Source organism: Rhopilema esculentum, chromosome 7, assembly GCF_057945365.1.
Source record: "Rhopilema esculentum isolate cy_ngs chromosome 7, ASM5794536v1, whole genome shotgun sequence".
Taxonomy (NCBI): domain Eukaryota; kingdom Metazoa; phylum Cnidaria; class Scyphozoa; order Rhizostomeae; family Rhizostomatidae; genus Rhopilema; species Rhopilema esculentum.
The window spans coordinates 4,039,938-4,066,987 of NC_142821.1; the positions used below are offsets into that span (position 1 = coordinate 4,039,938).

General features: G+C 36.6%; 2 protein-coding genes across 3 annotated transcripts; one reads left to right on the forward strand and one right to left on the reverse strand.

The window, feature by feature from the left end:
• LOC135683545 (TNF receptor-associated factor 3) lies at positions 1-19,762 on the forward strand. 2 transcript variants are annotated; one of them, XM_065198835.2, is made up of 9 exons: positions 1-154; positions 2,600-2,751; positions 7,929-8,091; positions 10,801-10,962; positions 11,449-11,604; positions 12,577-12,745; positions 14,842-15,126; positions 15,248-15,473; positions 18,008-19,762. In XM_065198835.2, exons 2-9 carry the CDS (start codon positions 2,606-2,608, stop codon positions 18,375-18,377), a joined length of 1,677 nt encoding a protein of 558 aa, XP_065054907.2. In that variant the 5' UTR covers positions 1-154; positions 2,600-2,605; the 3' UTR covers positions 18,378-19,762. The 2 variants fall into 2 exon arrangements, with proteins under 2 accessions (XP_065054907.2, XP_065054908.2); XM_065198836.2 differs by lacking the exons at positions 1-154; positions 2,600-2,751; positions 7,929-8,091 and adding an exon at positions 8,153-10,519.
• Positions 19,123-26,241, reverse strand: LOC135683556 (uncharacterized). Its single transcript, XM_065198851.2, has 5 exons — positions 25,949-26,241; positions 22,153-22,486; positions 21,595-21,848; positions 20,602-20,778; positions 19,123-19,975 (listed from the first exon to the last, which is right to left on the reverse strand). Exons 1-5 carry the CDS (start codon positions 25,998-26,000, stop codon positions 19,950-19,952), a joined length of 843 nt encoding a protein of 280 aa, XP_065054923.2. The 5' UTR covers positions 26,001-26,241; the 3' UTR covers positions 19,123-19,949.
• Positions 26,242-27,050: the final 809 nt, after the last annotated feature.

Genomic DNA, 27,050 nt, shown 5'->3' on the forward strand with positions numbered 1-27,050 from the left:
CCTTGTGGACGAAGTTTCATGCTGGTATGCGCCTGACTATAGGGGATTTCCCTCTCTCATAGAATGCGCGCTGCGTAATAATGGAATTCCCCATTGTTCATCGTTACTTTTCCGTTTTAAGCCTGAAGAAAGGTGTCCCAAAGAACACTGCAAGGTATAGTTAAAGTTTCATAACACTTCATAACGAGTACATGCTCGAAACGCCGTGTTTTTAACTATCGTACTGATCTATTTCATTCTTATTCAATTTATTATATACATACATCATTCATTTTGTAAAGCAGGTTGAAAAATGGCAGCCTCAAGATGGCTCATATGGGCCTATAAATTCGCTAACTATATTATTGTTAACGTTCGCTGTATATTGAGCTTAAATTAAGTGTCAGTATTTGTTTGGCTCAGAGCTGCAAAAATTATTTTCCTGTCCTGGGAACCTGGGGAAACCGGACAAAAATGTTAGAAGGTTAAGTATTGTGTACAAAAGCTATACCAATAGTAAAACAAAATATTTTACACAAGGCATCTAATTTATTGGGTCTAGAGAATGCTTTACATAAAATATCGTAATTTGGCTGTTTATTGCAGCTTTTTAGTCTTTTGCAAAATTGACTGTGCAAAAAAGTAGTACTGATTTGTGAACCAAATGGTGATATGTTTATTGAATGGAAGAAAACTTCAACATTTGGGAGTAGTTTAGGGAATCTGAATCCGGCTTTTGATCAGTTGACTCTGCTTATAATCACTTTCCTTAAAGTCACATTACCCATTGCAGTCACATAAAATTTAGACTAAGATATGCAAAGCTTTTCAATTTTGCTCCACTTACAGTCACACTCCACTTACAGTCACAGAATTTCAAGCAACATTTGGTTTGACTTAACCAGCATCTACTTTGCCAGCCTTTCATTTCATATAATGGGTACAAATGTCAACATGATCTTTTACATTAATGAATGGTGGCAGATAAGATAAGGGCAAATAAGAATCAAAAGAACACAAGGATGTAATTTAATACCAATCATAAACTTAAGCCAAGTCTCTCAAGAACTCAATCAGGACTTCATCAAGTCTGTCAACACCTCAGGCAAGACTCAAGTCAAGTTTAGTATTGCTAGCAAGAAGAAAACTGAGGATGCATGTAACTCATTGTAGAATTTTATCTTTAAAGATCCAAAACATTGCCTGATATAAGGCAACAGAAATAGCACTTTTCAAAGCACATAAATTGCCTACTTCAGTTCTGCAGCTTTGTCTGTAAAGAAATTCTTGAACAAGGAACCTGAAGGCTGTTTCCAAGTTATACAATTTGTTTGTGATGTTTGACAAATGACTAATAGCTTTTATGAAGGGTTTTCAAAATGTGAAATTTTTTAAGCTTACATTTGTATGAACTTTTGATATGTTATGAAAAAACAAAGAAGAAATTGTTATTACAAAAACAGCTGTTTCTTGTCAAGTTTTGCTGAAAATTTTCTGCCAAGCCAAAAAACTTTCTGGGAATCTAGTTCCCAGGTTCTGATGCTTTTTGCGGCTCTGGTTTGGCTTATATGTTGAAATCATTTTTTTGCTTTATTTGAGTAAGCTTGTTTGTTCAAATTTCAAGCAAGCATTTTTGATAAACAGCTTGCAAATTTTCTTATGTCATCAAGCACATGCATAGTTTTATAAATGCAGAAAGACATGGCAAACAATATGTATATTTTGCACATCCTTTTTACTGATTTCAATAAGTCAGTCAGAGGAAAGCCAGCATATGTATTCAAACATTGGATAATCATACTCATCATTGATCAGCTGTGGTACCATAGAGGGGGGCTCAGGGGCAAAGCCCCCTTGTTAAATTTAAGGGAGATTTTTGGGGGAATCAGCCGCCCCCCCTAAACCAGTGAGTTCAGTTTTGGCTGGACCAATTCTGTGTTGGCAACCCTTTATCATACTATAGATGTCTCACAAATGAGCAATTTCTGATCAATCTATTTGTGTCATTGAATAGTTGGATGATTCCATATACACAACAAAGAGTCTTTAACACAAAGGAAGTATAATGGGTGTGATAAGAGTGTGGCCATGAGTATGGCCTCTTGAATTTGCCTGCAGTACAGCCCCGCTTCCTAACGTTTTAGGACCCTGGTAAACAGTATCTGTGATGAACAATGAAACTTGCAATAGTACTGATAATTAAAATATCTTAATAATCCAAAGTATCAAATTGAATGATTTTCAGTGCACCAGAGGTCTTCTTAGCAATGGTGCATCAGCCAACTTGCCAATTACTTCATCATAACTGAGTGTCAAATAAGTCAAGCTCAACATTTATTTAATATCTCTTGGCCCATTGTTGATTGTAGCCTGTTTTTTAGACACTTGAGCTTTAGAAAGATGCTCTTGCATTTTGCAGCCTGTTTTTCACACACTTGAGCTTTAGCTCAATTGTCAAGCTTGCCATTTCTTGTACAAATGCCCCCCCAGCCACAACACCCCTGATAATTGTCATCAAGATGGGTAGTATCTACTTAGTTTTTGCATGCATATCCCCCCTTTTATATATTTTTAGCTAAACAGTCTTCTTGAAATTGATTTGCTATCTCTTACCATTCAGTAAACTATGGTTGGATATGATGCAAATTATGTTGAGCCTCTTAACTCTCGCTATCAATGTCCAGCATGTACTTATGCTTTGCGAGATCCTTTGCAAACTGAATGCGGTCACAGATTGTGCAAAGACTGTTATGGAGATCTTAAAAAAAAATGGTATGTTATCTCTTGATTTATTGTTACTGTGTTGTTTGACAATATTCTGTGAAAGTATTTTTCTGTTACTTAGCTTTTAACGCATGTTTTGATTTGTGCAACTAGAAGGGAAATCGATTTGTGCAACTTGAATCCAAACTTTCATAAATAAGTTTTGACTAAGAATGCGAATATGAATGGAAAAGTTATGTAATCCTAACATTTGACCTTCTCGATCGTGGTTCGGTAAAATATCAAGCTATTTTGAATTGGCTTATTTTCGAGAGTCGGCCTATTTTCGAGGAAATACGGTAGGCAAAACATAAAATACTTAGCAAAAGACATTTTATTCCATTACACTGATGTTTCATATCATACAGGCTACTCATTTATTATATCCAGAATACCAGTTTCAGAGTAAAATAACGTAGAGCAAATTATTGTTTCGGGCTCCTTAGTTTTTTTAACTAAAGGTAACCTTTGTCCATTTCGCCACTGCTTATGGGCGATTTTATCAGCCTAGTGTCATCGCATATATGATGTATGATATGCAAACATGGCTCAAAATTGTTATTCTTTAGTAGATATTAAATAGTAGTTCTTTCAAAAAACATGAAAGTTTCAAGCATTGAATCACACTATTGAATCGGACAGAGGCGGCGGCACAAAATTGAATCTGGTGTTGGGCTAAGGATCAAGTTTAATGATAAAGGAGGACCCACCATGGTTGGGTCCGACGCGCAAGAAAATTTTTGAAATCAAGCCTTCTAGAATGGCTAAAAATGCATCTCCCAGACTAAAATTTAACAAATTACTACACCGCTCAGAATAGACAGTTCGACGATGCTCAGCAAAACATTGATTTTTGATTTTTTCACAGCAAGTTACAGCAAAGTGTTCTACCCATGTACGATCAATTTTGATGTTCCTAGCCAAATATTACAAACAAACAATTTTGGCGCCCCCTTATCTCCGTGAGACATTCGCTCTCAACTTTTGCAGCTGATTCAGTCTACAAATATATTGTTCTCCCTAAAATATCACATTGTTCAAATCCTGGGCTCGTAGTGTTAGACTCAACGGCATTTAAATTTGAATGGTTGCAAAGGAGCGTCATTAAGATCATTCACAATCAGCTAAAGAGCAGCAGAGAATGTGGACTCGTGATCATTCAAAATCTTTTAAAATTCAAGGCAGCGATATAGATCTTTAAATGCTTGCAAGAAACTGCCAAAACAAATCTTGCAATATGTATCCAGAAAGTGGACCACAATAACAACATGAGGGGAAGTTTATCAACGCTCCACCTTCCAAAGGTCAGGACGAAGGTTGTGAAAAAGTCATTTTATTTCCAAGGCCTTTCTTGCTTCAACGACATGCCAATTGACATCATCGTTTAAAAGAGCATTTCCTGAACAACTAGTTCACTTCAGAGCCACTAATAACTATCTTAAACCCTTTTTTACTTTCATTTTTAACTTGTAATTACTTTTCATTTTTAACCGTGTAAATACTTTTTTAGAACAGGGCCGTTATTGATAACAGTGCCTTTGGCACTGAAAAAGTTTTCACCTGTATGTATAAAATTTTCTTCTCAGTATGTGTGCAGTGCTGTTCAGGACTATTTTTTGGACCTCGTTAAGGGACAGATCACCTGGAATTTGCTTTTATTATTATTATGATTATTATTATTATGATGATTATTATTATGATGATGATGATGATAATGATGATGATGATTATTATTATTATTATTGGTGCTCAACAAGGTGGACGTGTCGTGAGACGCTCCTTCTATTTGTGATTCATTTAATGGTAATCCGTCGTAGCTGCCGCCAAAAATGCTGCCTTATATATCATCAGAATCTTAGCATCAAATGCAATTGATACAGAAACTGGAGAATTACGCGAAAGATGCCATCAAAGCAGGGAAAGTCATACGTCTTGAGCGCGAAAACATTGCATGGATTAGGCCACTTGATGAATTTGCCTCCCACCTAAATGACTATATTGGATGGAATTTGAAAAACAAGAAAGGGCCTTTCGTCAGTCTTTGAGCAGCAGGGGAGTATTTTATGATAAATTTATCTGCAAGGGAGATTTTAGCAAATGGAAAAAAGTCCTTGAAGTCATCACTGGAATATTCGTGAAAAGCGAGAAATTTCAACAACAAAGCTTCAATGGCAAGTCTTGGAACTTAAATCTAGAACTGGAACAATATGGGGTCATCTCTGTTACCATCAAGGAACCGTCCCTTGGTGGTAACAGAGATGACCCCATATTGTTCCAGCTAGAAGAGCAGTTGTCTTATGTCAATAAAACAATACAACCATTCTTTTCACTCAGACAAGGCATGTTCACGGATGATACAGTTTCCAGGAATAAATTGACAGATCTTTGGCTGCACAAAAGAAAGAGGGCAATTCAAGTTATAAAGAACGATTGTAAATGGCCAAACAAAACACAAGTAGAAATTGATCAAGCGGAAACAGAAGCGATCTATCGAAATGAAAAATTGTTTCTTTTAGAAAATGATTCAAGAAACGAGGAAGAGATATCCTTTGCTGACAACGACGAAAATGATATCGAAGAAGTTAGTCCATTTAATGAAAAAGAAATTGAAAATGTTGTGAAAATATTGAATGGAAATGGAAAATCAGCAGGGCTGGATGGGGTTGTGTATGAGGACATAAAGAGAGAATTGAGTTCAATTAAAACTGACATTGTGGGCATATTTAATACAAGTTTAAAAAATAGAAAAGTACCCTCCGAATGGAAACATTATATAGTGCAAAGAATTCCGAAAAAGAATTATAGCCGCGAAGACTAAACGACACTTCGTGATATATCTTTATCGTCTGTTATTTACAAATAATTTTCGCGTTGCATCATAAACAGAATTCTGCCCTTCATTGAGCCACAAATTGAATTTTGGCAAAGGGCTTTTTTTAAAGGAAGAAATAGGCAAGATTTAATTTTTTGCCTGAAGACTGTTGTTGGTGTTGGATGACAATGTTGTTCGATGTTGGATGTTGGATGACTTTAGACAGACAATGTTGGATGACTTTAGACATATAAACACAAAACTCCTCATTTATTTATTGACTTTGCAGATGCGTTTGGCAGTATCAAGCATAAAGAAATTACAACCACATTGCGTGAATACAACATTCCAATTGTATACTGTAAGATTATTGAGCACATATATCATCGTTCCAGTTTTCAAGTTATTTGCGGAAACAATCTGACTCAGAAAATTTACATCACAAGGGGCACAAAAACAGGCGACCCATTAAGCGTTATGATTTTTCTAGTGATAGTGGATAAAGTACTAAAACCAGCATTCAATCATGCCCTGATTGGTATAAATATAGAAAATGAAAGAAACATTAGGCCAATTCCAATTCAAGCATATGCAGACGACATTGCAATGGTAACATACGATTTAAAACTACTTGAAGAGATGATAATAAAATGTGAACCACTCTTTGATCAAGCTGGTTTGAAAGTAAAGGCATCTAAGTGTGCGTTATTTTATGAGCGAAGGTCAGGTAACAATTGGTATAAGGGAAAAGGTGACAAAAAGCCAACCATTAAAGTTCAAGGAGAAACAATAGCAACGTACAAGAGGTCCGAATCGCATGAATATCTTGGCAAATCGTTTACCATAGCAGGCGAAGACGAAAAACAAGTTAAGGATTTCATCAAAGAATTCAAAGATATAATTGGTAAAATCAAGGAATATACGCTCCCTATTCTTTTAAAACTCAGTGCTTTCAATAACATGGCTTTAGCAAAGATTTCACACCAATTTGAAAACACAAAGGTAGAAGAAAAACAGCTTGAAGAACTGGATGCAAAGATTACGAAAACCGTTAAAGAAATGTTTCATTTATATCCCAAGAGCAGTGACAAGATATTTTTCGTCAACAGACTACTTGAGGGGCTGGAGATAGAGAGACAATCAAACGTATATAGGGCAACACGTTTATCTAATTTGATGAAAATGCTGAATCACAATGAGGAGAACATACGGTATCTGGCAAGAAAATCTTTGGAATTAGACATGAAATCACGTGGTGTTAGACAGACAGATAACGAAACTAATTTTTTGGGTTATACATTAGATGCCAACCTAAGACTAGCAAAGACAAAGACATATGGAGGGAACTCTGATTGGCCAGATCTACTTTTTCATGCTAACATATTTGATGGATCAGTTATCTTCAAGGATGGTTTTGCTGTGGTTGTCGCTAATGGCAAGGAGTTGAATAGGAAAGATTTGAAAAGAGAAATTGAGGGGTAATTGGAGAAACAGGATATCATTAAAAGCTGTGAGCTCCGCATGCAAGGAAGTTTTATAGGAATTGAGAATATAGATAAAAAAATTTCGCATCAAATTTATTACGGATGGAAACTCTCTGATAGTTTAGTCAAGTTTATTCTACGTGCACGTATGAATCAAATTCCTTGTAATCAGCTTCATATGTGGAATAAGGATCGCGATAAAAGATGTTCAATGTGCAATGAAAGGACTGAATCAATGGCACACTTGATGAATTCCTGCAGAAAGTACAAAAATTTATACTCGCGAAGGCACGATCGGGATCGTAGAATTCTTATGCCAAAAAATCCAAAAAAAGAATTCAACATCAACATTTGTCAACAAAATGGTAGAAACAGCTTTTCCAAACATCAAAAATGCATTTCGAAAGCTAAACCAAAGAAAGCCTGATATACTAGAGATAAAAATGAATAAGAGAGAATGTGAAATTGTTGAAGTCACTGTCTGCTTTGATTTGTATATGGATACATCCTACGGAGAAAAAGAAAATAAGTATCAACCACTGATAAACTTAATGAATGAAAATGGAATTGCAACAAGAATCAATGTCATGTGTTTTGGATCACTTGGGACCGTACTTAAGGATGTGAGGGGAAAATTGAAAAGGCTAGGACTATCAGGGGAAGAGGCAAATAAAACAATGAAGTGGTGCAGTGTATCAAACATGATTTGTGGTAGCATCGTATGGCGAGATAGGTGTAAAAAAGTGCATGGACAGTAGGACTGCTAATTTCTGGTGTTGTGCAAGGAACATACTTGGCTATAAGAAATTTACAGTTTGTTCTCAACTTGTTAAATCATATCCGATATTATTATGTTTGAATTTGTATGAATGTTCCACATTTCCTTTTAGTGGCAGTGCTGGTAATATTATTTGTCCAGTGGATCAGTCAATTATTCTTCCTAATCAAGTATTTCCTGATACGTATGCAAAAAGGGAAGTTCTTAATATACCCGTATTTTGCAATTACCGTGAAAATGGATGTCAATGGAAAGGAACCATTCGTGATTTTGAGGTAGGAGGAATGATATTTCACACTTATTTTTGTGATCTTATGCTTACAAAATAAACATGAGAATGTTATAGTCTTCCATTTTCATTTTTTCACTTTCATTTAATTTTAAAATTCCACTGCATACAAAAATCATCCAACATGCAAAAATTAACAAGACTCTATAACAAGCCAAAAAAAACATACAAAATACAAAACGGCTTTAAAAAATACAGAAAATTGATAGAAATTCGTATGGAGGGGAATTTTGTAAAGAAAGGCTCTCTCAATAGATAAACTAATTGAGGAGAGAGCACCCACTTTTCTAATTTTTGTTATCATATGTGAGTGAAAAATGCAATAGGGGGGCCTTCATCTCGTTAGTTAACCTACTTTGAAGGCTCCTCCTTAAGAATTCTGCTTCATTTTGTCTTTTAAATAATGTTATTGTTGTTGTTGCGTTCTTAAGTTGATTTGTTTATAATTTATGTAACTAACTAGCTTTTTAGAAATGTTGTAGAATTTGAATCAAATCAAATCAAATCAAATCAAATCAAATCAGATCAGATCAAATAGAAGTGCAAAAGATTCAAATTACGGTGTAAAGGTGCTTTTTAAAATTTTTTCCTAAATAAATATTTAGACAATAAATTCCCTATTTCCCTTGGTGACTCATTCCATAGCTTGGCCCCAATATATTGAATTGAGCTCAAACCGTATTGAAGCGTGTTTTTCCCAATTAAATAAAGATCACCATGGTAGGTTTGACGTGTTGTATAGTTATGCGTTGCTGAACTAGAAAATAAATAGCTGTGGAAACAGGGTTAGTCTCTATAGAGGCAGATTGTTGAAACACTAGGGCAAGCTACGATTCTGTATATATAAGCTATAGAACGAAATAAAAGAAGAATCAATTTTAACTCAATGCAACTATTAACAGCTAGAAATGTGAACCAAGAAGTTTATGTTATTATTGGCAGTCTAAGAATAAAGGACAAAAGGGAAATTCTCAACTCATGTACGGTCAACACTCCTATTTTCTATTCAAAAGACATATTCCACAAGAGTTTATTGCCTTTCATAATGGAACCAATATCCTGAAGGTACACCTGCTTTTAGAGCTTGGCTGTCCAACTTCAAATGTCATTGTTGACAAATATCCCTAACTTAAAAGGATTTATGTTTTATATAAACTCTTTCTAAAAGTAACCACTCATTCTTCGTACACAAAAAAGAAAGAATTTTTAGGAACTTGCTACTCGTACCCATAAAATGAAAACCTGTTGTCAAACATAAGCGACTTTCTGAGATGGCAACTGAGAATTTTTTTAAAATGATCGAAAAACATACCATTTACAGAATATTTTTTTGTAGCTTCTCTGGTCACTGTACGTGTTAGCTGCTCTCTTTTAAATTCAGACTCTCAAATTTTAAGTATTCTTCAGCTTATAAAGATCTTTAATTATACTGGTCTTTGTTTTCATTTATTTATTGACTATAAAGTTTTCTTTTCTAATAAAATGAAGCATTTTAACCTTAATTTGGATGGTTTTAACGTTGTAGTTGGTATTTGATTTTGGCATAGGGGCTCATACGTCCTGAAATCATGTTTCACGGATACTGAAGGCATTTGCCATGTTGATTATATGAAACATTGAGAGGAAGACGTTGAACAGTGGCATCTTGTATCCAACACAGACCAATGTCGTGTACTTTATCTTAGCAACCAAACAGACATATCAATGAGAGGCAAATTGAATCCTTGCAATAATAAAACGAACCATCCAGTTTATCAACATAGAAGCATTACTAACCTTAGTTCGACCATTTCTGGAGAAGGCTGGAGCTTTATCAAGCCTTAATGTAACTAAACAAGTTAAAATGCTGGAAAGTGTACAACGTCGTGCCACGAATCTAGTAAATAAAATCAAAGACCATTACCTTCACTTGAGTACAGAAGAAAACGCAGTTTTATGCTCTTCGAGTTGAAGCAGAATAACACAAGAGGAAACAAAACGAAATCATTTAAAAACGGTGTAACTTAAACATTCGCAGGTATTTAAGAAACTATGTGATTTAAACATTTCGCACAAAGAGTTGTTAATGACTGGAAAAATTAAACGAATAAAGTCATCAACTCTTCGACAGTGCGAAAATTCGAACAAGCATACCATCGGCTAAAATATTCGAGCAAAGTTAAGAGAATTTGGAGGCTGAAGACTGCGATGATATTTGTTGAAATGAAAAGAAATTAAGATGCCACATCTACAACTGGCCTTACTTTCAGTATTCTACGGGGAATATTTTGAAGTTGTTGGCACATTGGTGGAAGTAAAGATGACAACTTAGACAGGATATTGTCTAGAATTGATGAGAGTTCTGGTAAATGGTGCAGCAATTGAAATTGCCAGAATTTTCAGCTGACGTATATTATTTGCTTGGTATTGTAGATGTGAGTATCCGACGTTGTTGGATTGTGGTACCTTCAGTTATTTTTATGTTTTTTTGTTTGTGTCTGATGGAGCCGGTGTTGGTCTGTTACCTGGGAATTGCATGCCTGTACATAATATCAAGCTGCAAGCACAACAGCGTGTGTATTTACTTTAGCTAGGCTTGTTAAAAGATCCACCCTTCAGTGACCATTTACCCTTCTCTAAATTGTTTTTGAGTACTGTTTGATAATGAATCTTAAGAAGTAGAGCCTTATCATCTTTAATGCTGTATTTTGTACAGGAACATATTCTTAAATGTGATTTCGAAGATATCCTTTGCCCCGCTGAATGTGGCAAAAGAGTCGCAAAAAGCCTTTTGGAGAAGCATCTCAACGAGAATTGTCCACGCAGGCAAGTCGAATGCGAGCATTGCCAAATGAAGGTGCCCGTTTCAGAACTACAGGTGTGCAGCTGTTTCTATTATTCCAGCTTAAGCTTTTTATTGTCCGTTAAAATGGAATTTTCGTCCAAGAATACTATTTGTGTGATATTCCCATTTGCTGCCGGAGGAGCTTTCTTCAAAAGAAAGATATATGCTGTCACATCATACTTTAATTGTTTTTTAACTTTCAATAGCCATGCTGAAATAAATGGGTAAAAAGCAAAGGAGTTTAATCCTTACATATAATCATTAGAACCAGAACATCTCTTAATCAGTGCACTGCAATTCCGTTACAGAGTTTTTTGCTGTAGCATACAATTTCTTCTTTGTGCACATTTGGAATCTGTTATTTTCTTAGTCGTGAAATGGAAGATGAGACAAAATCTTAAGAAGACACTGCAGTTTTCCTTTGCAAAAGTGGTAGGAAAGTTGTTGTCCATGGTAGTACTGGTAAGATTTGTTTATGTGACGAAAGAATGCATGACGCTTTTTTGAATCTCATTCTAGAGCCATTACAATGCATGCGAGTATTGCCCTATAGATTGCAGCTTTAATTGTGGTGCTGAAAAGATACCCCGTAAACTATTGCAAGAGCATTTTGAAAAGTATTGTCCAAATGCTGAGACTGCATGTTATTTCTCATTTTGTGGTTGCATGTTTAGGGTAAGTTATTAATTTAGCAGAGTAAAAATTATGAAATGATGGCTATCAAATTTAAGGCCTAGGTCTTTATGCCCAGCTTAGGGTAACTGGATGTTTTTTTTGAACTTGAGACCCCAAGATCAACTAAAAAGGATTTGCATTTAACTGTATTACAAGAATATGCCTAAAGCGGTGCAAAATCATGGAGTGCTATGTTTCTTTAAAGAATTGTATGATCAGCCCTCGTGTTGTTACTGTACTTGTACGGAAGCTCAGTTCATGTGATCCTCACGTGATAAACGACGATGCTTTCTACATCTCTCAAGAACAGCCCTTGCAATCGCATGAAAATTATTTATTTGTCACGTGGCAGTCAGTTGCAACCTCTATAGATTTCTTGGTTATGACACTTCCCGCTCTTAAGATCATCTTATTTCTGATCTCGCTGAAAAGCATTGAGTTTTGTTTGTTTGCTTGTCTAGAGGCGATCAAGCGTCACAGCTCCAGTTTTCAAACACTTCGTTTCCATGCGTTTCCTAATTCGTTTTATTTCATAAATTCAAATGTGGAGGGTTTACAGCCCAGATAATATCATTATGTTGCAATATTCAATAACCACGCACAAAATAATTTCGATGAATAGAGGGCAACGCCTGCTATTAATTGAACTTTATTCTTGTTTTGACTTGGTCCAAATCTCCGCATATAAGCGCATCAAGGTTCTCGATGAGAGCCTTGATGCGCTTATAAGCATGAAATTCTCCTTCCACATCTGAGTACCGTTATTTCAGAATTTCTTCCCCAGCCCAACTAGGGTGTACAGACCTCTAGGCTGTACGTTACATTTAAAAGTTGGCGATTTGACGTAAAAGAGCTCTTTTAATGTGTTTAAGTAAAATCAGTTTCAGTTAGCATCAAAAGCTTTTTTGCTACATTTCTGTAATTGAGAAAGTTCGTCGTCTTTTCTGATACCTGCAACTCTACCTTTATAAGGGGAAGAGGGAGGCCATAGAGGACCACCTCCGGCAGGAAGCACACCATCATCTCAAACTGGCTGCTAAACATGCCAGCCAGATGGAAGCAAACAGTGCTAAATTGCAGATGCGGCTAGAGCAGAAGGCTTCGGAAGCTGGCAAGTTGGAGGCTCAAGTCATCTTGCAAGGTTAGTCGCCTTGTTTTCATGCACGGGGCCACTGGGAGGAGGCTGGGAAGCCCCCCACTTTTCAAAGATAAAAACTTTTTGGACGTCTTTTTTTAATTATTTTATAAAATAGTAGAAAAAGAACAAACTGAATTTTACTAATTTATTTAGGTATTTTTTTTAATTGTCTATTCAGTAGATACCTTTCTGTATCATTACCATGTCTGCATTTTGGATGTGTAAACATGGCCTACTGAAAATAGTCGAGACAAAGAAGATGCACATTTCTGTTCAGGAAGTAAAATTTTCTTAATCAATACAACAGCTTCTTGTTATTTAAATCGATATACACTTTGAACCAAAGGTCACCCTTTCTCTCTTTCCCCAACGTCTGCCACTAGCATTTTAGCATGGATCCGCCCCTCCCAAATTTTTCCTAAAAATCAATAATCAGTGATTTTCTGAGAATCGTTGAATTGTCTGTTCTAAGCGGTATATTAATTGTTAATCTTAGTCTGTGAGATGCATTTTTGGCCATTCTAGAAGGCTGAATTTCAGAAATTTTCAGCCTCTTCCAGGTTCATTTTCGTTGCGCCGTCTCTCTGGTTTTGGAAGAAAATTTATTTGCAATTAATTAGATGTACAATTTCTTTACAATTTATCCACCTAGTTTCAATCGCACTCTAGGTGCTAGCTTGTATCGCACTTCCTTTTTTGTGGGAACTCGATAGCACAGTGTCAGTTCACTTGAGGCCACTTGGAACCTTTCTGTTACATGATGGGAAGACTTTAGACAAAACGTACTGTGTCATATTTCTTAGTGTTCATCCAAACAGCGCTTTGTCTATAAAATCGAGTGCGACTTTAAAACTTACTATCAATTCAATGCATTGAAAACCCTTATGCAAATAACTAAACATTAGTTCTTGGTATGTAGAATGTTGTTGAAAACGCGCAAATCCTGTTCATCGGTTTGATCTTCTTTCGTATTTTTCGCAAAAAATTATTGGCTTGCCCACTACTAAAACAAGCGACAAAGTTCTTTTTTGGACCTTGAAAAGAAAGAATAGGTTTTTCCAATCTTGTTGCGGAGACTAACTAGTGAAAATCTTTAAATGTATGAGATCCTCCATCCTTGTGTCAAAGAGCATGCGTGATAATGATTTCGTTCTATGCGCATGCTCTCTGACTCCAAGACGGAGGGTTGCTTCTTCCTTCTCTTGTTCGCCCCACCCCCCCCCCCCCCAACAAAATCACATTAGGTATGTTACCTGATTTTGTGGTATCTTGAGGTTCCAAATAGCTTGTTTAAATCAATTAACATCTTTTCAACATATGTTTATCAAGGCGAATGTTTAAAGTCTAAGCTAATTCCAATGATAATAATGTAATTATAAAGATTAGTAATTTACTTTAAGAAACTTAGAGTAAATTTAACTAAGATTTTATACGTACCAACCTTGAACTAACAAACTATCGATTGCGAGGAGCAAAGAGAAAAACAAATTTGCGGCGAAACCCTTAATGAAAATGTCTTTATATCTTGTTCCAGTTTGGTAGAAAACAACGATCAAATGAGTTTTAGCTACCGCGAAATTTGAAGATCGCACGAAATAGCGTAAAACTAGCATACTGAAGTAGGTTTCGTCCAACACTCTTCAGAGTATAAACGTCGAATAGTGACCGAAATTAAGGAGAACATTATATCCAGGCATTGGTCGAAAGACACGTGAAAAATTGCTTCGGTATGATATGTTTCAGCAATTTCAAAACAATGAGCTTAGTTGTCGTCTTTTTGATGTAATTGACGGTTAATGGAATTTTCATAGTTCGTAAAATACCATCATATCCAGAAGTAAAGGTTAAAGGAGAAATATAAACACCTTTTAACGATACTTGTGAAACTTCAGGACTTCAGAATGTTTCAGTCTAGCTGTATAGAAAATCGAAGTGACTGCCCGTTCTTACCAAAATGACCCTGCCTAAAATGGGCGTTATTTACTGTAGTGATTTGCGAGCTGCATTTTCTTGCCTTTCATATTTAGTGTTTCTATGGAATGTGAATTATAACTTTACCTAGCAGATTCGTAGTTTCTACGTTTGATATTTTGCTGTAGGAAATGAAATAAATGCCTTGAAAGAACATCATGCGGGCTTTGAGTCCCAGCTTAAAGCCGTCGAGAAAGAAATCACGATTCTGACGCGTCAAAGCAAAGAAATGGGCGAACGCCTTGTTTTCCTAGAGGGAAAGAGTGGATCAGCTATTGTCCAAGATGTTGATAATTTGAAGGATCAAGCAAGGCAGCTGCAGCTGAAAGCCGACCAATTGAAACAGTCAGTCAATGAAGCTGGGGCACAGGTTCAGTTTTCAGACTGGTCAGGTGCCGTTTCCCTACCCTCAGGTACGTGAGTTTCCACTTTCACTCCCATTTCAAAAGGCACCCCTTCCCCTTTTCATGGGGGTCATTTCTATAAAATTATCGTCTACCCTGCCATAATTATTGTTGAAACAAATACTTTTAGGGAAGTCAAATGGCAATGAAGACCTTGACAGACGTATGGATAAACTTGAAAATCAGCTGGCAGTACAAGACGTGCAAATCGCAGAGCTGAACTTGAAACTGCAATTGCTGGAGTCGACCTCATATGATGGCAAGCTACTGTGGAAAATTGACAATTACAACAGGAGAAAGCAAGACGCGATAACTGGCAAGACGCCCTCTCTGTACAGCCCTCCGTTCTATACCAGGTTTGCAGCACTTACGTTTTTCGTATTTCTAATCCAAAAGATTCTTTAGAGTAGAGTAGAGTGATATAAATTGGGCCTAAGAAGAGAGGCTGTCAAAAAGCAACAGTATTTCAAACTCTTAAGCTTCTTATTTGAAGTATGACAGTAGTCCGTGAAAAAGGGGGATTCTTCTAGGTTGAAGTTTACGCCCTGAATCAATGAAAGGATATCCGTAGGATTGGCTAACTAGATTAGAATTTGGCTGCAGGATTCGGCTAACGTTGTTGCTTTTTCGTGGCTTGTCATGTTACTTTTCAATTTGCGAATTTACAACATATTCATGAATAGAAAGAAGCACCTGATTAGTATCTGAAAGTATCTTACAGTAAAACCAATGGTCGTTTGTGGGTTTTTTCAACTGATTTTATCCTATTCAACAACCTGACAAAAATTCAAGGTTTGAAATTATTTGAATCAAAAAATTTCAGGGAAAGGGTTATTAATGGACAAGCTTTTGGCGCCAAATTTTTTTTTTCTTTTTACTTAAAGTAAAATGCTGTATGGGAGTGTTGTTGAAATATTTTTCCTTTCTGATTTCATTTTCCTACTTAAAAACCCTTTTCAAATTATGGCGGGAAATTAATCACGTGACACTATGGCGTAGATTGTGATAATTTGTTATTGCTGCTACTGGTATACAGTGCAATATTAACGTTTACAACACGCTTCTAAACAAACTCAGTTCCTCTGGACCTGTCGCGTCGTGTTTCGTAAACTCTCTATCAATGACAGGAAAATTCCGAGTTATCACAATGTACGTCATAGGGTCACGTGATAAAAAGCAAAATCGCGCCCCCTGCGCCCCCTGGTTAGAATTTTTTGTTCTTAACCAGGAAAAACTTACTTCTAAATGATGATCTATAAGTTAATGAAAAGAAAAGATAGGGTGAAAAGTGTGTCACTTGTCCTTTAATATGTATTTGAAGAATTTTTTGCCGATATAAAATTTGAAAATGCCTTTGAAAATGGCTTTATACTGTTTCACATTCTGCTTGTGTGCAGAAGGGGTCGTGCACCAGATTTAAAAGAGTAAAATTACAATCAACTTCTGCTTTAACAAGTTTTTAGAACCAATCTTTTCACAAGCTTTAAAAATTGATATGGATGATTCCATCTTATACGAATTTACAGACAACCCTAACTTCACGAAAGAACAGAGGGATGCTCTTAACAACCTATAACATCTATCTAGAAATGTAAAATTGTCCAATGTCTTTGCCGAATCTTTATACGAAATACCTCTGCCATTACCACTTATTTTATGAAAGGAAATTGCAAGATCAATTAATGTAAACAAATAAAAGTTTATAAGGCTTCAAATGCTAAGAGCACATCTTGTTATGAGGGAACATCGGAAACGTGGACGTTATTCGACACTAATTTGATTATATTAGAAAAATAACCAATATTTAGTAGGATAAGGCCGAAAGAAAGGAAATATTTAAAATCTTTGCAGCAGTTAGAGAGGATGAAATTACCAAATCTGCTAACAGTCATGGTGAAGAAATTGGAGGATAGCGATTACATGATCGACAATAACAGTGTAACAGATTTTAAAATGTTCACATTCAAGAGGCACAAAAAGCTGAAGCACAAAAAGCTGAAGCACAAAAAGCTGAAGCACAAAAAGTAACTGTACCAAGGGCATGACCTTCTCTCTGGGACTGCGCTAGAAAAGATTTCAGGATTAATATCAATGTGCCTTGCTCTTTTGTTAGTATGTTGAGCCAGGAGGTGATGAAAACTCAGTTATTCTCCCATCCGTCCTGTTAAGCCCCATTACCAAGACCTTGACCCAACCAAACGATGTGAGAGATTTTTTCCCTACTGAAGAAACCAATCTAATTACGCTAAAAAATGAATTGTCAGAAGTTGTATATAACTCAAATGCGAAAATTCTCCCACTCTTCTGCGGCAACCATGGTGCCGCCTCGGAGAGTAGAAAACGAGACTTTTTGTTATGTTTTATTGAAACGCATACTTATCAATAAAAAAATTGACCAAAAAATTCCAATTTTTCATACGCATAGGAATAAAACAAATTGTTCGGTTTTTTGTAGCTACAGAGGCTAAGTTTTCAGCTTTCAACTCATGAAATCTCTTTTACCTAAGTTTCTACAAATAAAATGTTCGGACTTTCATACTTGTTGGTAGAGAGGACACGTCTATGCCTGGGCCCGGGGGTCCCAAAAATAGATAATTAAATCACAACTTTTCACTACTAATAGAATTATAGGTTAGTGAAACTTTATAGAATTTTGATTGAGCAAACTGTTCACAATTTGACCATAAGTGTGGCACTTGTTTATGTGATATAATTTGTAGCAATATAGACACTAAATTGTATTCTAATTAAAGAAGATGAGTGATAATTTGATTTGTGATTATAGGATGTTTAACGAAAAGCCCCAAACCCATATCGAATGGAGGGGTGGGGGATCACCAATGAAACTACACTAGAAATGCATCTAACAGTGTTTCACTTTCTTTTCAAGCCGTTTTGGTTACAAAATGTGTGCCAGAATTTACTTGAATGGCGATGGGCAAGGTAAGGGAAGTCACATATCCCTGTTCTTTGTCGTTATGAGAGGCGAATACGATGCGATGCTTGACTGGCCATTCCCCTGCAAAATCACAATGAAGTTGCTGTCACAAGAAGGAAATTCCCATGTCTCAGAAGCTTTTCGACCGGACCCGAATTCTTCAAGCTTTCGTCGGCCTAAATCGGAGATGAATATCGCGTCTGGCGTTCCGCTGTTTGTTAGTCAGCAGAAAGTAGGCAATGGGGCATACGTCAAAAGCAACTGCATCTTTGTCCAGGTCATCGTCGATACGTCCACACTGCGAGCCCCTTTTTCCATTTAAAATGTATTGCGTGTTCAGGTTTTGTTGCTTGACCTTCCGCAGAGTACTAAGGGTCAGAATGATCGTCAGCAGTGTAGCGAAACAGTGGGTTGTCTTAGTTCATCCGTATATTTCAAGCCATTGTCAAGTAACAATTTACATCCCAAAAATGTCCCAAATTTACGAGAGAAAAAAATCCAATTTGTAGCTCAATTTTACATTTATCGGCAGAGATTTCCATGAAGAGCAGGAAAGGACCAGGGGTTTGGGACCATTTCGGTCATGGGTAGTGGGGTGGGGGAAGGGGGGGGGTGGTTGTCGTTTGTCAAGGTATCTAAGCAAATTCTGTTTCGTCTTGGTTCATTCGACCCATCGATTTAAGATTCCTGAACACGCAATATCTGAATATTTTAATTTAAATAAAGACTGACTTTTGATTCAATAGATTTGAGTGGTATTTAGAGAGTTTTCATGTTGCGTATCTTTTTATTGAATTATGTGTTTGTTTAAAAGGTATTTGCCGAATTGTTGTCTAATGCGAAAATTGCTTACAGTCTCTAAAAGTGATTTATTTCCAACAACTAGACTTCAGTAAAATTTATGAAGGAAACTAGGCCTCTTAAAAGCGAGTGGCCAAAATAAAGTAACTTGAAATCATTTCGATCTATCTTATAGTCACGCTAATTGACATGAATTGGAGAAACTTAATGGGCCTCTCCAGCCAAATTTTGCACTTGCATTTTATTGGCTAATTTTGCACTTGCAATTTTGACGTCACAGTGTATTTCGTTAGTCTCGCCTCAAACCGAATCGAACGACTGCGATTCGCAAATTGAACACTGCAAGTGATGGTAATCTCAGTTCTGTTCCACCGGCCTTAAGTTTGAACATTCCAGATATCAATTCTGAAGTCTTTAGTCGTTCATCGTTTCTGGGATTACCATCACATCAGTGTCACCAAACCGAAAAATTTTTGTCGGTTAATTCAATTCAATTATCGAAATGCAAGAGCTTATATCTCATAAACTGTAAAAAATATCGAAAAACAAATAACGAATTCGTGATCAGCAGGTTCAACTTCTTAAGATTAGCCAATAAAATGCAAGTGCAAAATTTGGCTGGAGAGGCCCTTTAATGCTTCATCCGTGTTTGAAATGCTGCATGGCAATGTATTGCTTTTCAATGTTCGCTAGAGTAACAACGAATAAAATTTGAGTCACTCACAATTCCCGAGTACTTGTTTCTAAGTTTACAGATTTGCTACCTATCTGTATTTGCAATACGCTTAAATATTGCTACTTTAAGATCTCCAAGGCGCTTAATTAGTGCAGATCTCTAAAGGTGCTTAATTATCATCAACTTTACTATTGTATTTGTTAATAACATAATATGGAGCTCTCCCGAAAGTGGCCTTTCTTGCTTGACCTCTTCTACGTGTTTCTTCTGAATTATTTCGAGGCAACAAAGGGCACTGTCGTTCTCCGCTTGTGTCTGCCGCGTTCTGGGTTCTGCGTCATCCACAGCAGCGTTCTGCTTCCTATCCTGAGCAATACTTTTCACCTTTCCAGATTTTGATTCTCAACCTTCTTTGCCTTAGCCTTCCTCAAGTGCCCGCTTTGCTAGAGACCAAGAAAATTTTTGAATACCAAATTCATGTACATTGAACCTGAAGGTGACTGCAAAAATTTCCCCTACTGTTAGATGCAAAATACAGAAATATTTAAACAATTTCAAGTTTGTAAAAGCTTTGCTTAGTACTGGCAGGGGTTATTGCTTGCCTTGCTTGTCTTGAAGTGCATTTGTTCTGTAGACACGCTCAAATAAAGATCATAAATACACTTGCGCACTGGTAAACGAAATAAAGAGAAGCTCGTGTGATTTTATTTAACTGCTTGCTATAGTTTCGGAGTCGCCTAAATTACAAGCTAAAACCTAGTTATGTGCTCGCGTTTCTTGCTGGGCTATTTATAGCTAGATAGATATATTTATATATATATTTCCTAGCGTAGAATCTCCTATCATTATTCTAATGTTTTTTAAGACCTGAAAATGTCCCATTTTTTAAACTAAGTATTGTTTATTGCTCTTGGGAAATTCTCATCACAAGTTTGCTTGAGTTCGAAGTATTTTGAGTCTTGAGTCAACAATCAAATTCCTGCATCGAGCTTGAGGCCTGCATTATTTCGGGGGTAAAAAACAAAATACAACAGACTTTCTGGATTGTAACATGAATAAAAATACTTACGCAAGCATATATCCTTCTCTTCAGTTTTCTGTTTGTATTTCTTACAACAGTGTGTTATTCTGTATAATGATCCTGTTTTTTGTTGATAAAGCACACAGTCAAATATTAGGATCATGAGCATCACAACGCCGCTAACAGCAAACGCGACGATCCATTTTCTTGGCAGGCCTTGGCAAGCTGAAATTATCAAAGAAGTATGTTTATCAAGTGTTATCAAAGGGGTAACTTTATTAAGTGTGCTTGTAACACTCGGTGATCAAACAGATGACAAAGGGGGTTGTTGGTTGTGGAAAAGGCAATGTCCTGCCCGGGGTTACAGCTCAGCCATAGCACCTATTTGTCGGTAAATTTGCTACTTTGTCAGAATTTGATTCAGGTCATTTTTTAGTATTCGGATCAAAATTTCCTCTTGGAAAATTTGTTGAAAAAATTTAATTTGATTCCAAGCGCTCCAGTAATTCCATAGTTTAAATGAAGAAAATTTACGCTACACAAGCAGACAAACCGGAAAATAAATGGAAAACTCAATGTTATTGGATGTAACTCAATGTCGTCACCAAGGGCAGTACAGTCAGAATTTCATTTGAATCTTTTGATAATTACAAACGGCCGATGTCAAGGGAAAGTGAAAAGGGCACTTTGGCTCCCTTGCCCCTCCTATCAAAAGGCAACAGGGGCGGTTGACCTCCTGCGTCCCCTTACCGACGTCCTTGGTAGTCTAGCACAAAATTAGAACATTAAGTGATAAATACTTTTCTTCTTGAAACATCAAAATGATTTTTCCAAATAAATAAGACAAGACGTGTGTGCAAAAAATGTGTCCTATGTGCACTTCTGATAATGTAAAAAGTTCAACCAATAACCTAATGTTTGAACTTGCACTTTGGCAACAGATCTCCCCAAAAATCATTGCGCCCCTTTTACTCAATACGTGGATACTAGTCCCTTGTCGACTTATATGAAAGAATGTTTGGTAAAAAAACAATGTCTCACTTTGTATGTTGCCAACCGACTTTTCCCTCTCTGCTTTGAACATACATTTGCATGTACTTGGGTTCAGATACTTATTCATCGCAGTGCACTTTATGTAGGCCTCCGTTTTGCAACTGCATCTACACCTTTTCTTGTCCAGCTGCTCACGATGTCCACATCTTAAATTGCAACCACAGCTGCACGTGACTGGATCCCATTCAAATGGGTACCTGCATCTCCAAGAAATTGATCTATATTCCGGCTTGCATTTACATCTACAAAATAACATTCATCCGTCATTTTTTCACTTCTTCACCACCTACAAGCCTCTACCCTCTGGGATGTTAATGGCCAGAAGACTGAATGAAACTTTAAGCTGTAAGTTTCAATATATATGCTTTATTTCGAGTTTTCACAAATTTCCATAAACGTTTCATTTATCTGTCCAGTTTTAGTCAGTTGGTAGGTGCTAGGTGAGAAAGAAGGATGCTTCTCTCAATATAAGCTATATTCATAAAAGCAATGAAAAACAATGACGGCTGAGTTCAGTCATTTTGATCTGAAGTAAAAGTCACTCACTTGCAAGAACGATCATCAAATATTTGTGTTTCTGGAGAGCACGCCTTTTCATCACGAACGCAACGGCAGCTGCATGAAGTATCATTGCGTAAATAAACTGTGTCTTCTTTGAAGTCATTCAGTCTGGTTACCTTGACAGCAATGTACTTTGAAGGTGTACTGGGCACGCATCCCTTTACAGATGGTGGGTAATGCCTGCATGCGCCACCGCAACGATGCAGCTTTACGATGATTGGATAGAACTTGCTTCCCAGTTTATCCACATGCACCAATGTCTCTCGCAAACGACACTCTTCATTTGGCAAACGTTTTGTTACATTGTTTTCACAAAGGCCTAAAAAATGAAGTTCATCAAATTTTGCATAAATTAATGTAACAGATATGAAGGCAGAAAAGATAATCCGTTATTCAACAAAACTTCTCGTTCGTAAACAAACCTTTTACAACAACCTTTTTAAAAACAACTCTTGCCTACACTCTGTCTTTCACTTCTTACAGTCTTACCAAAAAACGCGATCCCAAGTCCAGAACTAATCCGGGGGTTAATCCGGGGGATGGTCCTCACATTAAATTTTGCATAAATGTGCGTAAAAAGACGAGTATCGATACTGCTGCTGCTGCATGTTCGTGTTCATCGAAAAGAAACTCGTACTGTAATTGCGCAGTATACTTTTGCTGTTAACTCGTCCTCTTCTGTATAAGAAAAACTCTTGTATAAGAACAAATTTTATGAAAATTTCGAGGCTCAAAACTGCTCTAATTCAAGAATTGTCAAGAATAATGTAAGCCAGGCTAAAATTTCATATCCAGTTTGGCTTTTTATCTACCTGAGTTTTTGAGCAAACAAGAGAAGCCCAACTTTCGCGCTTATAGTTTGAGATACACTCCGCAAGCTTGAATTGGATTTCATTTCCTTAAATGCAAATGAAAGATTAATAAAAAATTCTTCTTTGATGTTATATTTTTACGTTTTATAGAAACATATGATAAAAACATGTTGCGTTTTAAGAATGGTTTGAGAATAATATCAGTCTAAAAATATGAATTTTCTGCAAATTCAGTTAAACCTGTTGCAAACTGACTGTTGCATATTGTTGCAAAATGAATATTATGCAACTTCAGTACTAGCGCTTCCTCTCTGGGATATTACGGTGCATAATATCCAGTATTATTACTACCCAGAATATTATCCAGATGCAGTGATGCCGATATTTTAGTGTAGGCAAATATGTCGCTTTGGTCGCAAAAACCATTTGAAAATTGGAACACTTCAGGTCAGGATGATATTCTCATTTCAAATTACCCCCTGGTCACTACACCCCTGGTACTATAAATTACCCTTCTAGCAATTTCGGTTTCTCAAGCTACACCCTTTTTATAAGGAACCACTTTATAAGGAACCTACATTTAGAAGGCCGAAATATTTAAAGAACTTATACTACTAAAAATGAAATCCCTAAGGAACTTTCCAATTTGAAAAATTTTTATAACTGCAAGCATCAAAAACTAAAAAGCCGGTTCCATTCATTTGCAGCCAATACTCCCATAGATTGTTTGCTGTTCGTGTGTCAAGTGCTTCATTGAGTAGTTTCCGCATATGCTGTCTCGCCCCTCTCACTATTAAATGATAAGGCTTGTTGTAGTGAAAACAACGAAAGTAAGGTTTTCATTATACATAGCCTTCTTTGTGTTTTTGCTTCTGAGTTCTAGCCACAAGTTAAGGCAAATATCAAAATTTTTATGTTATTTCTGTTTCTGTACAATTTTTTACGGCACTTGATGTGCAGCGAAAATTAAGGACTTATCAAGGAACTTTTGGTACTAAAATTTGATGATCTGAGGTCTACGAATAAGGAACTTTTGGAACTAGGCCTTGAGATAGGTTCCTTATAAAAAGAAAAGCGTGTACGGGCGATGAAAATCTGCCAGACTATCTTTCGAAACCGGAACAGGATGACGAAAGTAATACTAAGAATTTCGATAACTGCAAATCATTTGTATGATTTAAATACTGGCCTTCATATTCTTCAACTTTTTGTGGTACTTATAAATACCTAATCTCGTTCTGCTTATAAACGTTGAAACCAACTGTCAAAATAAAACCAACTGTCAAATGAAACCGACTAATTGTTTTCATTGCCCAAGTCATCGTCGTTTTACGTGGAAGCAGAAAATAATTTCAATAAGGCCTTTATATTTAATATATAAGATTTTTCTTTCTCATTTTGGGTTTTCAATTCCCTTAATTTTAAAGTTATTACCCATATGTTGGATTGCTCTCAAGTTAAAGCCATCTTTCAATCAAGAACTGACCAATCAGTGAGCGTGATTCCACACACGCCCTCATTGATTGGCTAATATTAATTGACAAATGATTTACGCCACTTTTATAACCGTCGATTGCCTTTAATGATAAATAGAAAGTGAAACTAAAGAATAACAGAACTACTAAATAGCATTGTCGTTTACGGAAGCTCGGTTAAATCTGATTCATTGTTTGCAGTTCTTGGAACTCGTCTATATTGTTCCGAATGTCACATGGCACTGTCACATGTCACATGGCAATAACATTTTTGGGAGAGCGGGTCTTAAGGACTTAACATATATTTTAAGTTCACAGTCAAAGAATATAACAACGATTCCGCGAACAAAAGAAGATTAAAACGTAAGGCCCACGTAGGGTCATTCACTGTAGTCTTGCTCAACTCAAATACAGAATAATCCAAACGAAACTTATTGCTAAATTCCAGGTCACCATTCACCGCCTGCTTCAGGGTTTGAGGGGCCTTTGAGGGGCCTTTGAGGGGCCTTTGAGGGGCCTTTGAGGGGCCATTGAGGAGCCTTTGAGGGGCCTTTGAGGGCTGAAGAGCCCAGAGAGAGAAATAAACAATTTCGTGGTGTTCATACCCGCACTCATACCCTCCTAATGGACGATGCTAAAGGAAATTTTACAGGAAAATGTTTTTGGATGGTAAATTGTGATACGTTTCTGAGGAAGTGCATCACTCGTTTTTCTCATTCAAATATAAAATATAAGCAGTTGAGAACAGTATAAATCTTCCATCAAATCACATCATTTACGAAACAACAGCTGCCATTAAAGGATCGATAAATAACAAACCACGAAGAGGCGGTTCCCTCATATCCCAATTCTACACAATTTTATGATGAATTTTCCTCATTACTCTAAATAAAATGCCATGCCCTCTGCCCTCATAAATTATCGACGCAACTGACGAGCTTTTCATAACTGCAGATCCCAACTTGATAAAATAGTATTTAAAGTGATTCAGACAGCAAACAGACTGTACACTGGGAGGACTCCGCGACAAGAACAAAAAACGCCAGTCATAGAAATCCAGTTTGTTTATTTTCGGTCGTAGCTAAGTGATTACACAGTGTCTCGTCTGAATTTTCTTTGAGGGTCTAACCTTGTATTTTTGTTGGAAAAACATGCAGCTTACGGGAACAATTTTGCATGCAACTTTAGAAATTTTCGATTCAAAGGAATACTGTAATTACTTTCATTTGCAGATCTTTGATCAGGAAGTGAATCTGGTTTACGGGGTTTCCTCACACGTTACAATGAAGCAGTAAACATTGAATTAGGACTGCAGGAGAAGAAGTCCCTTGTTTTTCGATTCAAATATTCAAGACCTTGGGTGTTCATCTCTTTAATAAAAACTGTATACCTGGAAAGCGGCCTAGACTTGCAGCCGCTTAGATTACTGTCTGTCTTCAATGTTTTCAAAGAAATAATTTCAAGAATTTTACGACAAAAGATCTCAACACAAACCTGCATTTAGTAGCAACAGCCATACACCGATAAATAGAATCTGCTCCATCATAATGGGAGTTCAAGTTATTTATACTTCCTTGAATGCTCGAAACTTTCTCAAGCTTTTGCTGTTCTGAGCTCGCCTCTAATGTTGCAATATTTTAATAACACGTGCTTTTATATTAGCTGACGCGAAAACTGGTAACCACGTGATGACAGTATAAACACACGAGAGAATGATGGGTGGTACTTCCTCCTCTTGTAACCTTGAATGAAGGGTGACTCTGTCCTGCCTCTGAAGCACCATTGATGCCGAATTGAAATACTGATGCTGGGTGCCTTCTGAAAACATCCTGTGAATTCAATAATGCCTATATTTACAGCATGTAAGTATTCAGAAACCAGATTAACTTTTCTTTAGATCTAATGCACAAACAAAGATATCATAGGAAAACATTAATAATAATAATGAGAATATCCATGTATTGACGTTCATTGGATTGCGAAATCGATGATTGCAGCTCTTGGAGTTCCAATACAATCATCCCTTGTGCCTTTGTCGTTCATTTGGAATGACGTGACGTGACTTCGTTGAAAGCAGGGCTAGATTTCGTTGAAAGTTAGTTACTTGCAAAAAACAAGGGTTTTCAAAGACCATTTGGTCTTTCAAGCGGGGGCACAGTGGGGTTTCGAAGTAATTATGCCAAGTACGCCCTTTTTATTAGAACAGTTTTATACGATCTGGAGCTTCAAAGCTGGTGAAAAATCAAGAACATGGTCATGCTGAGGTACTGTAAAGTGTAAATGTGAAATGTAAACCAAAATTTGTTTACGTGCCTAATTCAATAGATTTCAATGTCGCCGAAATTCAACTGATTTAATAATAAGAATAATAATAATGATATCTCTTTATTTACAGTTGGTTTGAGCAATAGTTTTTTCCATCTAAGTGTGCTTTTCAGTAATTTTCCAACTTGTCGGCAAAAAAGGGCCTCACTAGTGCACACTAGCTAGGAATTGCACAGCTTCCATCCTAATATTAAGAGCATATCAAGAACATTCCTACCTCAAATTTTCAAAAGAAATAAAGAACAGCCAGCCTGAACTTAAATTTACTCGT